The sequence below is a fragment of the Myotis lucifugus genome, unplaced genomic scaffold (genome assembly GCF_000147115.1).
Source record: "Myotis lucifugus unplaced genomic scaffold, Myoluc2.0 scaffold_4, whole genome shotgun sequence".
NCBI classification, from domain to species: domain Eukaryota; kingdom Metazoa; phylum Chordata; class Mammalia; order Chiroptera; family Vespertilionidae; genus Myotis; species Myotis lucifugus.
Genome location: NW_005871052.1, coordinates 15,579,732 through 15,593,709, shown reverse-complemented (window position 1 = coordinate 15,593,709; position 13,978 = coordinate 15,579,732). Strand labels below are relative to the sequence as shown.

Here is a 13,978-nt window from a genome sequence, read left to right as displayed (position 1 = left end):
CAGCCTACATGTGCCCAGAGCCAGGCAAGCTGATCCTCAACAAGCAGGCACTGTGTGTGCATTTGTTTGGTTTAGAAAAGTCCCCCCCCCGACAAAAAAAAAATTCCCACCATCAAAGATCCCTTCCTTTCCTTCCCAGTAGGAAGAGTAAAGGCTGCTGGGCCAGTGGTTTAGAGTATGATTGAAGGGGGCGGGTCATTAGGAGGGAGCTGGGCAGGAGGCCCAAATCCCTTTTCTAAGCTCCAACCCCTGTGCCCTACAACCTCCTGGACATCTCCTTCATGTCTTAAAAGCACCTCAAACTCAATATCCTAAACAGAATTCACCAATGCCTCTCTCCCACCCCTGAATTCTGACCCTCCTATAGGGTCCATATCTCAGTAAATGACCTCATCATCCAGTCACCCAAAAGCCCAAATCTTGGGAATCATCCAAGACTTCCTCATATCCCCAATTGGATCAGTCTCTAATCTGGTCAGTTCTTTTATCTCTTCAGTCTATCTTTTTTCTCCCTCCCCATGGCTGACACCCTATTTTAGTTTCATGCATTCACTCATTTAACAATTATATATTAAGCACCTACCATGTGCCAGGCACTGTGCTAGCCATTGAGCTGTGAACAAATTAGATCTGGCTCATGCTCCCGAGGAGTTTTGTGTCAAATGTGGCTGGGCTCACTACAGTAGGGTGAGGCTGACTAAAACTCTTCCCTCCAGAGCATAATGGATACAAGCAGTGATTCTGGAGCCAGCCTGCCTGGGTTTGGATTCTGGTTCTACCACTTATAGCTATGTGGCCTTGGGCAAATCACTTAATCTGTCTATGTTTCAGTTTTCTTACAGGGAAAATGGGGGGGGGGGGGTATTATAGCACCTACCTCATAGAGGTACTCAAAGGATTGAATATGACCAATATTTTAAAGTGCAAGCAAAGAGTTCTATTAGATCATTACTTTTATTAAGTATAGAGTGAAGCAAGGCCTGATGATAGACCGAGTTATAGGAGCCCAGAGGGAGGCCTGTCTGGGAGGCAGTGAGTTGGATCTGGCAGAAGGTGCTTGCAATGCCCCGTCAAGAAGTCAGTATGGGAAATCCAAGAGAGCCCTGATTAGCTTGAGTAGGTCATTTCCCTTTCTGAGCCTAGGTTTCTTAAGGATAGCAGTTAACAAGTATTGAGAGCTTAATAGGCATGAGCACTTTAACTGCTCCCCTCAAAGGGAGTTACTATTATTTAACTCCCATATTATTGGTGAGAAAATGGAGACACAGAGAGGTTAAGGCAGTTGCCCAAGGCCACAGAGCAAGTGAAATGTAGAGTTGGGACTTGAAAGAAATACCTTTGAGACTAGTGATCAAAGCACCTTCCTATATACCTGTTGTGAAAATTGCACAATACACTTCCAGAAGTGTTTGGTAGCAGGCTGGCCCGCTGCCCAGGGAGGACTGTCTCCAGGCTGTGGGCTCCAGCCCCAGGTAGAGGCCACAGAGGCTGAACCAGCAAGAGAAAGCCTGGGCCCCAGGCATCTAACTGGACCTGAGCAGTGTCAGAGTCTCAGGGACAGGTCAGAACCCCAGGTCAAAAACAGGCCTTAAGGTTAAGTCTGGCTAGAGGCCCTGGGGATTCAAAACTCTGAGATTACATGAGGTCAGAGACCATCTTGGTCATCTCTGGATTCCCCAGTGCTCCACAAAGGGAAGCAATTAATAAATATAGGAAGGAAATGCCAATTCTAGAGTGTCCCCTTCATACTGCCACTGCACTAGTCCCGCATGCAATCTTCACAGCAGTCCCACGAGGTTCACACCCCTCTGGTGATGGTGGGCCTTGCCATTTCTACCTCACCTTACAGTCCATGAACCAGCTCTACCTCTGTAGAACCCACACTAGCTCAGGATTTGAAGTCTGTCAGATCCATCAGAAAATGTGTATGTTCTAGGCTTTGGCTGACAGCCCCGGGACTGGGGCCACAGAGGCCCCCACCCCTCACTGGCCTGACCCTGGCACCCTGGGACTCCTCCTCTTAGGAACAAAGCGGCCAGCAGGAACTTCTGACCCCCACAGACCCAGCTGAGCTCCATCCAGGGCAGCCACTCTCCTAGCTGGGAGGACTCTGACAAGCCTTGGGCTTTTCTTTTCCTAGTGCCCAGCCTGTGAGGGAGGAGTCAATGTGGCAGCCATGCCTAATCAGGCGGGGCCCCTGACACAGAAGCTCCTTCATCTAGGCCTGAGGAGGGGGTCACACTGAGGCTCAAGGAGGGGCCAGGGCAGACACAGAGCCCGTCCAGCCAGGACAGCCCACATTCCTGAGTGGGCCTGGAGGGGTGGGCATGCTCCACAGGAAGCCAAGCCCTTCACCAAGAGGGGCTCAGCCGCCATCTGTGCACACAGACAGCGGTGAGCAAAGAATCTCAGCCGGCAGAGTCAATTGCACAGAAAAAAAATAGCAAACATTTTGCTTCCTCCTCCTCCCCCTCTTGCCACACTCCGCTTCCAAAGGCAATGTTGGACTCCCTGCTAAGTATTTTTCTCTAGATTGGGCAAGGCATCCGGAGCCTTGCTAAGTTGCTGAAGAGAGAACGATGTGTGTAGTGGGGGTCTTCTGAGTCCTGCACTCCTGCTGCTCCAGCCCAGAAAAAGAGAGCCAGGAGAAATGGGAAAAACCAACAACCACCATCCCCTGATGCTCATATAGCAGACTTTGTCCATCCATTATTTAATTTGCTCAGTCCAACCACCCATCCTATGACATAGGGGTTCTTTTGTCCCATTTTATAAATAAGCAAACTGAGGCTAAAAAGAGAGTATGTGCCTTGCTCACCACTCACAGTTAATTAACATGAAAACTGTTTCTTCTTTTTAAAAATATTTTTATTGATTTCAGAGAGGAAGGGAGAGGGAGAGAGAGATAAAAACATCAATGATGAGAGAGAATCATTGATCCATTGATCGGCTGCCTCCTGCTCGCCCCCAACTGGGGATCAAGCCCACAACCCAGGCATGTGCCCTTGAACGAATCTAACCTGGGACCCTTCAGTCCACAGGCCGACACTCTATCCACTGAGCCAAACCAGCCAGGGCAGCATGAAAACTGTTTCGATGGCAGGTCTTTCCAATAGCCCCATTGACCAGGACTGGGGTGGCTGCCAGGGCCTGCCTAGCCTCCCTCAGGAAGAGCCGGCCTTCAGAGGCTTGAGTCAGTGTTCCAGTACCAGTCCAATTTTATTTTTACTTTTTCTCCCTGGTCACTTGCCTGTTGAAGAGAATTTGAGAAATGCCCTCCAAATGGAAAATAATTAAAATTACCTCTAATCCCCCATTGAGAGAGAAGCACTGTTAGATGACATGATGGGTGGTTTCCTGATGATCTCTGTTTCACACATATACAATCTGGAGGTGTCTTTCACATACCTGAGACGGTAGTGGACCCGCTCCAGGGATGGGGCCACCCTTCAGTCCTCACCCCATGTCCTCATGAGCCAGCTGGACTGTGTTTTCTCTTCTCCCTATCAGGCAAGCTTGGGTCAAAGTTTCTGGTTCCCAGGGTGTCATGCACACATGCCATATTATCATACTATTTCATACACCCCTACCCCACCTCTGTTCATTCTCTTTCTCTCTGTCTCCCCTCCCCCCAAGTCTACACATGGTTTAAAAAATCAAATTAACAAAAACTCCAAAGGGACAAAGGGCATACAGTTAAAAGTGAGGCTCCTTTTCACCCCTGACCTCAGCACCTGTTTCTTGTGTATCTTTCCAGATACATTCTAGGAATAGGCAGTATTTATGTGTATGTACGTCTTGTGAATATGTGTGGTAGCTGTGCCCATTGTTCTGTGCCTCACTCGTGTAACTTCTTGGTTTCTGGATACTCTTGTACTGTAATAGCTGTGGATCTGAAGCATGCTGGCTGTGGGCTGTATAGCAAAGCATCTGATGGCTGTGCTATCATTTATGTAAGCAGGGCCCAGTGATGGACATTGAAATGCTTTCCAGTCTCTTGCTACTACAAACAATGCAACAGTCAATATCCTTGAACAAACAACCTTGTACTTCTGCTCAGGTAGGAGAAATTTTAGTGGAATTGCTGGGTCACACAGTGTGGGGATTTTAAATGTTAATATATTTCACTAACGGGCCCTTCCAACAAAACAATCAACATTCCCACTGATAGTGTTTCAAAAGGCCCAGCCTACCCTCCCTTTTTTACCTGGCTAATGGCTACTCATGCTTTCCAAGTAGCCTCACTCAGGATGCCTCCAGTGACCAGCCTCCCTTCCCAGCATGGTGAGCCAGGATATTTGCTCCCGGGTCACCTTGTGTTTGCCTCCATGTAGCACTGCCCACAAAAGGTTGCAGTCCTCTCTTTACAGGCCTGTTTCACACACCAGACTATGAGATCATTGAGGAAAGCACTAAGCTTTATTCATCTCTTGCTGGCCCTGTCCAACACTCCACTAGCAGATCCATAAATACAAAAGTATGGCAAAAGTAGGTTTACAATCATGAGTACACGAAACAGTTTATTCTTGTATTATTCTTTATTAATTATTGTATTATTTATTTGTATTACAACTGTAAACCTACTTTTGCCCACCTTGTACTTGTTGAACTAGACTAGTCAACTCAGATCCCCAGCTCTGAGTGCACAGTGGGCAGCAATGTTTGCTGAATGAAAGACTGATCTGGGCAGTGCTTTGGGTTTGGTTCCCCCGGGTCCCTAGAGATTTGTCTTCAGGCCTTTGGGGCCCTGTCTCTACATTCTTTCAGGCTGGCTCCCAGTCCCTGCTTCAGCAGCATTCTTCTGAGTCTATAAGGAGTTACTGTCTCCTAGTCCCCAGCTCCTATAGAAGAACCCACTCCCCACCCCAGGTCCTGTGTCTGGTTTCTCCCCTTCTTCCCACCCAAAGGCCTGGTGTCTCTTGTCTGGCCACCCAGGCTGCTCTTACCTGTTCTCTCTGCATGCTGCTGGGAGGTGGCAGCCTGTGCTGCTGGTGACCAGAGCACCTGATGGGGGTCTAACTGGAGCTGGTCTGGGCTCTTCTGCTGAGGACCAGACCCCCATATGCTCCTCACTGCTCTGGGGCTGGGAGGGTTGCTGAGAAGACACTCCTGCTGCCCTCCCCGACCAAGCACACATAATATTGCTCTCTCTTCAGAACTACCATCTTTCTGAACCTTCTTATCATTCACCTTCTGAGTGGCTGATAGGTGGACCAAGTGACATCACTGAGTGTGAAGAGGTCTGGGGAAATCTTATATCAATGTAAGGGGTGATGAGGCCTCACTAACATTTGACCACCCTCTTTAAGATAGTGAATTCTGGAGGGAAGAAATAGGATGGGAGGCACACAGGGGTCAGTAGAAACCTGCAGTTATGTGCCTAGCTGCAAAGTCCCATTCTACAGAAGTGAATGTCAAGGCAGGCTAAAAGCATTGCTCCGGAGTTCCAGAACCTGACTTGCTCCATCCCAGGCCTCGTCAAAGGCTGAGGCCAGGCAGCAGATGGAAAAACACCCCATCAGCTCTGTGTTTGTCAGAGGTTCAATCTAGGCCAAAGAGAGGTGTGCTGAGGATGGTTGCCTATATTCCTCCATCTTCAAGATGAGCACCATTTCCTAGCCACAGGCCCTGGGCCTGAGACCAGCCTCTGAACCACTGTGGACAAACAGAAAAGGGGACAGAGGGTGATAGGAGGAGAGGAAGAAGGGTACCAGGGCCCACAGAGGCTGGGGTGGGAGTGGGGCTAAGGCTGGGTCCGATTAACCTGGTTGGGCCAAGTCTCCATGACTTCTCCTGGGCTCTCTGAATACAACCCCTGCCCTGAACCTACCCTAGAAGAGGAACTCTTCATCCTGCTAGCAAGTGTTGCTGAACACTTGAGCCAAGCACTGGGTGCAATGACTATGGAAATGACTCAGACATAGATAGCTCCTGACCTCAGGGACCACAGAGATGGGACACAAAGAGGAAAGGAGCTAGGGCTATCAGAAAATACTGTTTTCAGGAGCTTTCTTGTGAACAGGACTCTTGCAGTGGTTCTCAACCTTCCTAATGCCGCGACCCGACCCCCAATTTCATTGTTACAAATTTAACATAATTAAAGCATAGTGATTAATCACAAAAACAATATGTAATTATATATGTGTTTTCCGATGGTCTTAGGCGATCCCTGTGAAAGGGTCATTCGACCTCCAAAGGGGTCGCGACCCACAGGTTGAGAACCACTGCTTTAAAGGATGGATAGAATTGACAGGACTAGAAAGAACATTTCAGGTCAGAGGTCCAGGAATAAACATAGAAGGATCTAGCTGGAACAGAGGTCTAAGAGAAGGTAGTGCCTTCGATCCAGGAAGGGTATTATGACAGTTCTGCTGCAGTGCCAGCTGGGGGGACCACCTCAGGAAGCTGAGGTGCTCTCTTGTAAGATATAGTAGCTTATGCTACAAATCAGTGACCAAAATGTGAGGCTATTTATCCAACAGTCAGGAACCAAAAAGTATAGTATGGGGGGGTGGCACCTTCAATGAATCTGCCAAATAGCCTACTCTCAAAAATGACTACTTTGAAAAAAAAAAGAGAGAGAGAACTCATGGACATGGACAACAGTGTGGTGATTGCGAGGAGGAGTGGAAAAGGGCGTAGAGGCAATAAATGGTGATGGGAAAAAATGAAGAAAGAAAAAAAGAACTCTGCTTTGTGAGTTACGGCCCCCATGGCCTGCTGTTCTAGAACGATGGCTCCAGGTGCCAATAAATGGGTCCACTGTGCTGTAAACAGAAATTTCCTGACCCTTGGCCATTTGGGATATCGCATTTGACTAGGAAAACAGGCACAAAAGTGGCCTATGGTATTGGCAAGCACCATTTAGAGTTCTTTATTACCAACAACAGAAACCAACACTAGTTAATTTAAGCAGAACAGTTTTATTGGAAAGCTATGAGGGGGTGGGGCTTGGGAAATTTTCTGGGAGGCTGAAGAATCAGAAACTGGCAGGGACAAGGGAACTGGGCAGCCAAGGACACAGCCACATCCTGCACAGGAGCTATTGGCCACCAGCACCGTCAGCTTGGACCACACTGTCATCACCACAGCAGCCTGGGATTAAACACATAGTGTTACCTGGCTCCTCTGACTGCCTCCCTCCAGACTTAAGGTTCTACACACTAGTGTCAGATGCTCTTAGCTGAAGTCCCAAGTCCCGGCCGCTCAGGGCCTGGGGCCCAGGTCTCGTTCCTTGTTGAGAGAGCCTCATCTCCAGCAGGGCTCTCTACAGTGATAGGCTTTTCCCATCACCAGCAAGGGGCTGCAGGCGCTGGGGTGGAGTCTCCTTCCCTGCATTGACTAATTCAGACTCAAAGGAAAATTAGGGCTCCTGTTATGCACAGGAGCAGGAAGATGACCAAGGCCCCTGGGTGCCTCTAACCTACCTCCTCATATGGTGCCTGTCTGGAACAGCAAAGGTTAATATTAGGCGAACCACCACAACCCCGCCCAGCAAGGGCCTCTAAGGTCACACACAGACTGTGGAGTCTCATGACAGCTGAGGTGCTGGCAGAAGTCCAAAGGGGAACACAGAATGTCTGTGGGGGACAAAGTTATAAATACCAGCTTGACCAGGTGCAGCAAAAAAGAACTGTGGCATCTACCCGTTTCCATACTTGCAGTGAGAGAATAATAATCTTTCCCTTTTTTTTAATTGGGAAATTTTGATTTTACTTATTTTGCTAATATTCATTGTAATACACTGACACTGTAAAAAAAACAAGCAAATTAATTATTTCATGTGAAAAAAATCAAAAGCCCCCTTCCTCACTCTTTTCCCCTAACCCCCTGTCCCTTCCCAGAGATACCTGCTGCCATTAGTTAGCTGTGTAGCCTCTAGACACTTCTTTGCATTTTTGTATATAGTTTGGTTTTGTAAGGTTTTATCTTACATAAAGACTGTACGTATTCTACAATATGCTTTTTTTTTTACTTAACATTATGTCTTGGAGACCTCTCCATAACAGTACATACAGTTTTTAACTGCTGCATAGTATTAATCCACACTACCCAAGTTCTGACGTCAGGCTGAAGGACAGGCCCCACTTTAGATTTTGAAAGATAGCAATTCCCCAAACTGCTCTCCAAAAAGGCTGCTGTGGTCTACATTCACACCAACAGCAGGAGTGTTCCATTTCTTCTCTTGCTAGCCCAAACTAGATATTATCACAAAGAAAAACCACTGCTTTCTGATGGACACAATGTTTCATTGTTGTGTTAATTTCCATGTCACTGGTTGCTGGTGAGGTTGAACATTAACAATATCCAGGCTGCTGGAGCTGAAAACAGCTCTCAGAAACTGTTGGGAGGAACATAAATGAGTACACTTTGGAAAGCAGTTTGGAAACATCTAGTTTGGATGAAGATGCTCAGACCCTAAGACCCAAAAATTTTACTTCCAACCCTAAGACCCAGAAATTTCATCACCATATACTTACCCCTAGAGAAACGCACACATGTGCACAGATATCTGTTAGTATGTTCACTGCCACAAAATACTAGGAAAAACCTACATGTCCACCAATAGCGATGGATAAATAAATTGTGGTAATTCAAACAAACGAATACTTAGTATACAGCAGTTAAAATGTATGAACTAGATCAACATGTATGAAAATGGCTAAACCTCAAAAACAATGTTGAGTGAAAAAATCAAGTTGTAAAATGATACGCACATTCTATCAATTATGTCCCATTTAAAAACAGAAACACTCTATATTAGATATAGATATATGCAGATATACCTATATACACACACCTATACATCAATATGTACACATATGTGTATACACATATATATGTTTAAAAACAGACAAGAAGTAAACACACCATTTCCTGGGTAGTGCTCACCTCTGTGCAGGAAGATAAATATGACAGGTGAGGAACTTCACTTATACCTAAAAAATTATCTTTACTGGAAAGAGAAAACTGAAACCAACATGGCCAAATGCTAGTGCCTGTTCACTGTGTAGGTGGGTGCCTATATCTTTTCCTCAGCACTTGTCTAGCATATATTTTTCTATTCCTTTTGTGTCACTGTGTTAAGGTATATAATCCACATAGAGTTTTATATTTGTTACCCATTCTCTCTGGAGTTTCTGTTTTCTGAAAGGAGATTTTAACTCCTTCACTCCTACACTCATTTTGGATTTACTCTACCATTGTTCTTTCATTTTACCATGCTTTCTTGTTTCTTTCCTTCCTGACAGAGTATTCTCTATGCAGCCTTTGCCCCATAGTAGTTTGATAAACACATACTTTATTCCTTTTAGAAATAATTACCCTTAATTTTGCTGTTGTCAGAGTCAGCATTTCCAGTGAAACTAGTTTTTCTACTATTTGGAACACCAAAAACCCTATTTTGATGCAAATGCAAGGGATCCATTTAAAAAGTCACTTAGTACCATTGTTTTAGACAAAACCAAACAATTCCACTGTAGCATGTAAAACCAAAAGAACTTTAATAAGCTTTTCTGGCACTGTAATTACAGGAACATTAACCCATAACATGCAACAGAAATGGGGATGCCTTTTGGACATATTTAACAGATAAACTTGATATTATAATTAACAGCAACATATCTACTGAAAAAACAAATGCAACAGATTTCAATGTTCAGGTTAGAAAATGTATGTTCTTATTGCAATCTCAAGTAGCATTTAGAAAGTTTAGTTTTCCCTTTGTCACCTCTAAAACACAGTATGGTTTTTAATGCAATTGTACACAACCGTTTCACATTGGAAATGATCACAAGAAATCAACTGATATACTAGATTAATGGACTGATTGGTTTCATTTCAATTGTTAATTCTGAGAGGGATCCTGCAGTATTGTGGGTTTTCAGATGGGGAAAATAGTAGACCAAGAGGAAAGAGCCTTGGTCTTAAAGTTGGGGAGGGAACATGCAGCGGCACACAGGGCAAGTGCCGGACTTCTGAAGCCAGATGGACACGCATGGCTTGTGGAAATAGTGGTGGCATGGCAGCTCGGTTGCCACCTCCCCCTTCACATATTCACTGCAACATATGGGGCAACACATTTCTTGCCCAACTGCACTATGGTCTTCAGTGACCAGGATCTCAGGTAGACTGTCGATGCTCTCTTTGCTTGCTGGTGGATTGGCCACCTCCACGTCCACTGCAAGAGACTCCAAGTGTGCGAGGGCCGTTTCCATTGCCTGTGCCAGGCGTTCTTCAAGTGCCATGTACGTGAGGAACTGAGGATCCACGTAGGAAATGGCTTCGGCCACCCCCAACCCATCTGCAAACCCATCAAAGAGGCTCCAATCCACTTCTAGGTCTTCACTCACGCTGGAGTCATCTTCGAGGTTGTTGTTGCCATCCAGCATGAAGACCCCAGGATGCAGAAACTCCTGACCAGAATCATTATCCTCCTCACTGCTGCTCTCATTTTCATTGTATTGGAGCCAAGGAACTTCTCCTTCTTCCGGCAATGCCCGCTCCACTTCCTGAAGAGCTGGTCTTTGAACTTCTTCAAGTTCATTGCTGCCACTGCTGCCAGTCATGGCACTAGCACTGGGGCTAGCGCCGGTGTTGACAATCACTCCGGCATTCACTCTGGCTGGCTCAGGTTGGTGCTCTTCTTTCCCCGGTAGAGTCTCCCAGGTTTCACCATTGGACGACGGGTTTTTCTCCCAATCTCCATGCTTCTGACACAAAGCAGCAGTCCACTCTTTGTCACTGTCAGAGTCTTCATCGCAGTATTTGTGGTAATCATCATTGAATGTCCAGAAGTCATGGTCGGCCATGGTACATCGCCGTCTTGGCACCTTTTCTGGCTTCACTTGGTCGTTCCTGGCTTCCCTCTCATCCTCAAGATACTTTGGCTCAGAGTAGCCACTTGAACTCTCGCCTCTGCCTCTCCTTGCCCGGCTGCCCAAGTGGCACTCACCAGTGCTAGCAGTGTCCCTCCACCTGGAAGTACTGTGTGGCATATCTTCATCATCATCAGTATCAAAAAATATTTTTGGTTTCACGCAGTTTGGACTGGCCAGATTTCTGATTTTGGGCCTCACCACTGGTTCCTCTGCAACCTTAGGGGTGTTTTCCCCACCAGCACGAACAATCACAGGACCCCTGCTGGGACGCACAGGTACATTCTGCTCCTGTCTGTCCCTCTCCAGGCTGTCGCCTTTTGTAGCCACCTTCGTGTCAGCAGCAGAGGTCTGAGGAGCCATGCTCTTTTGCTGCAGGAACTCAGCTCTGCCAGTAGAGCGTATCACTGTAGGGGCTGGATCAAGCTCCTTTCTCACATCACTGTTAAAACTAGAGAACTGGGGGGGCACACCAACCAAAGACCTTGCCCCTTTCTCTGGGTCATACAGCTTATCACCTTTAAACTTGCCAGCTTTCCCTCTCACTGGCACTCGCTCCACAGGCCCAGCCCCCTCCTCCTCGCTATCATCTGCCCCGAAAGAGTCAATATGTCCATAAGCCATTCCTCTTCTGCTACCCAGACCCCTGTACTCTCTGGGCGGGTACCTGGAGTAGTCCTCATTATCAACAGTCAGGCTGCTTCCTGAATTCTCACTGTCATCCCAACGATGACGATTGGTGGAAAATGGTGATCGGCTCCTCTTGGTGGTTTGACTGGGGGCTGATCTGTGCATTGGGACTTCGGGTGTCGTCTTTCTCTGGCTGGAAATCCTTTCCTGCTGGCTCGTGGATGGCCTGAAACTGACATAGGCATGCATTCTTCCATACCTCCTTCCTGTATGGGACTGATACCCTCCTGCTGGCCTGGGCCACAGAGGCTTGCTAGATTCCTGACCCACTGCTCTGACTTAGGAGGATTTCCAATAAAGCTGGGGTTCAAGTGGAAAGGCTCCTGCTCCCTGTACACACTTTGGAGATGGGAAGGTCAAATCAGTTCAGAATAAAGGAGCAGGGAGATTTCTTTCCACTTCAGTAGGCAGGTAACAGAAAGAATAAGGGGCCTTTAAAATTAGTTTCACTTTCTTTTAAAGCCTGGAGTAGCATTCCAGTGACTGTCAGGTGTATGTAGACTGGAATACATTTTTAATGTTGGCAAAATTATTACAAAACTGGGTTTGTAGGAAAGTGAAATTGAGGGGAGAATCTGACAGAATATTGGGGGGTGACTGGACTCTGGGTGGGTGGGTGAAGTACTGTGGAACTGCACCAACATGGGAAGAGGAAAGACTACTGTGGGTTTTTATGGAGTGCCTGCATTTTTCTGAGCCCTGCAGACATACAGGAGAATTGCGAATTGGAATAGGGTGGAAAATATAGATCACTGTGTGTGTACTGAGTGCATACGTGTCTATCAGAAGGAGAGGGACAGGTGGAAGGGGAACAGCAATCATGCAATGGAGAGATGGCTATGTTTGTAGGGGAATGGTGCAGGTGATGGTGGCACTGGGAAGAAGTGTGTCATAAAGAATAAGACCCTTTCTGGATGTGGGTATAAAAATGACAGCTGTGGGTAGGATGGCTTCAGAGGAAAGGGGCGTGTATAAGTATGAGAGAAACAGAACGTGCACGTGTGATCCTATGTGTGAAGAGACACCTGGGTTTATGTTTCTGTAGCAGGCAAGGAAGGGTACGGTGGCACTGGACAGGTGTGTCCATGACTGTGTGTGTGTTCGTCAAAATGGAAGGCAACAGTGCACTGCAGGGACCAGAAAAAGAGGGCTGTCTGTGCACATGCGTAGTAGACAGGAGAGGGGAGCATTTGGGAGGGGTGTGTGGGGTGTATTTTTATGTAAGGGGCCTATGATAGAGGAGCCAGCATTCTGACTATATCCTTATATATGTATGTGGCCGGTCCTGGGGGGTGAGGTTGTGTGTATATGTATCTGGGGAAAGGCACTGCAGGGTGTGACTGTGTGAGCGTGTGTCCTGTGTGGGGGAAGGGCCACACAGGAACCTTGAGTCCTGGGGGGGCGGGGGGCGGTGGCTTCAATGGAATGTTTCTGTGTGTGCACCCATGGGCATGCATGTGTGTGTATGTACATGCTTGTGTGTGTCCTTGCACGCGAGAGACATGGGAGGGGGATGGGAGGATACCGGGAGGTAGAGGGAGACGTAAGGGGAGGGGGAGCAGGCTGCAATGTCAAAATGAGAACCAGGAAAATATTATCGGTTCAAATGGCAAATCCAAACCAATGTGGCAGGGAAAGGGGGAAAGAACGGATGGGGGAATAGTTTTCCCCTGGGAATAATTATTTTTTTAACAAAAAAGATATTTACCTAAAAATCTTAACAATTTACATTCAGCAAACCAACTGCAAAATGGGGGCTGCAAAGGGGCCGAGAAAGGAGGAGAGGCAGGGAGAGGTGGGAGAGTGCTGGGACCACTAGTCCCCTCAGTGATTAAAGCCACTCGAGTGGGGGGCCACGCCACAGGAAAGGGGCTGAGGATGGGGTTCCCAAACAGGCCGATGGAGGACACAGGCCTCCCACTGCAGTCAGGTCCCGCGAATGCCCCACCCCTTCCCGAGGGGCGAGCCGGAAAATCTGCTCGCTAGAGTTTCTCCAAATCCTCTCTCCCGCCGGCCACTCGCCCCACCGCCCTGTCTGGATGAATGCAGGACGTCTACAGCCTTTCACTCACCAGTCCGGACACCCGCGCGCCCTCGTGCTCTGGGACCTCCGACCGCCAAGACCGCCAAAGCCAAAGCCGCTGCTCGGGGTCTGGCTCCTCCTCAGCCAGATAACAGCGGGCGGGCGGCAGCGGAAGTGACGGTGGCTATAGCTGGGGCCGCCCCCGAGATGTGGCGGGGGCGGCAGCTGCTCTAGACAAATCAGGGTGGGGCCAAAAGCTTTATTTCATTTTAAATGATGAATTCGGCCAAGGATACAGAAAAGGACAGTGAGAATGGTAACCAACAGCCAGCTTTAACAAATGTTAACCATTTAGCCACATTCCCTTCTGTTCTGTGTTTTTTTTTTT

The 13,978-nt window shown here is 47.4% G+C and overlaps 1 protein-coding gene across 1 annotated transcript; it reads right to left on the bottom strand.

Annotated features, from left to right (window-relative positions):
• Window positions 1–9,479: 9,479 nt before the first annotated feature.
• PJA1 (praja ring finger ubiquitin ligase 1) lies at window positions 9,480–13,754 on the bottom strand. Its single transcript, XM_006082920.3, has 2 exons — window positions 13,640–13,754; window positions 9,480–11,739 (listed from the first exon to the last, which is right to left on the bottom strand). The coding sequence occupies exon 2, from the start codon at window positions 11,670–11,672 to the stop codon at window positions 9,927–9,929; it is 1,746 nt and encodes a 581-aa protein (XP_006082982.1). The 5' UTR covers window positions 11,673–11,739; window positions 13,640–13,754; the 3' UTR covers window positions 9,480–9,926.
• Window positions 13,755–13,978: the final 224 nt, after the last annotated feature.

Bases quoted from the DNA above. Each gene is read 5' to 3' on its own strand.
- PJA1 (XM_006082920.3), bottom strand. From the start codon at position 11,672: ATGCACAGATCAGCCCCCAGTCAAACCACCAAGAGGAGCCGATCACCA.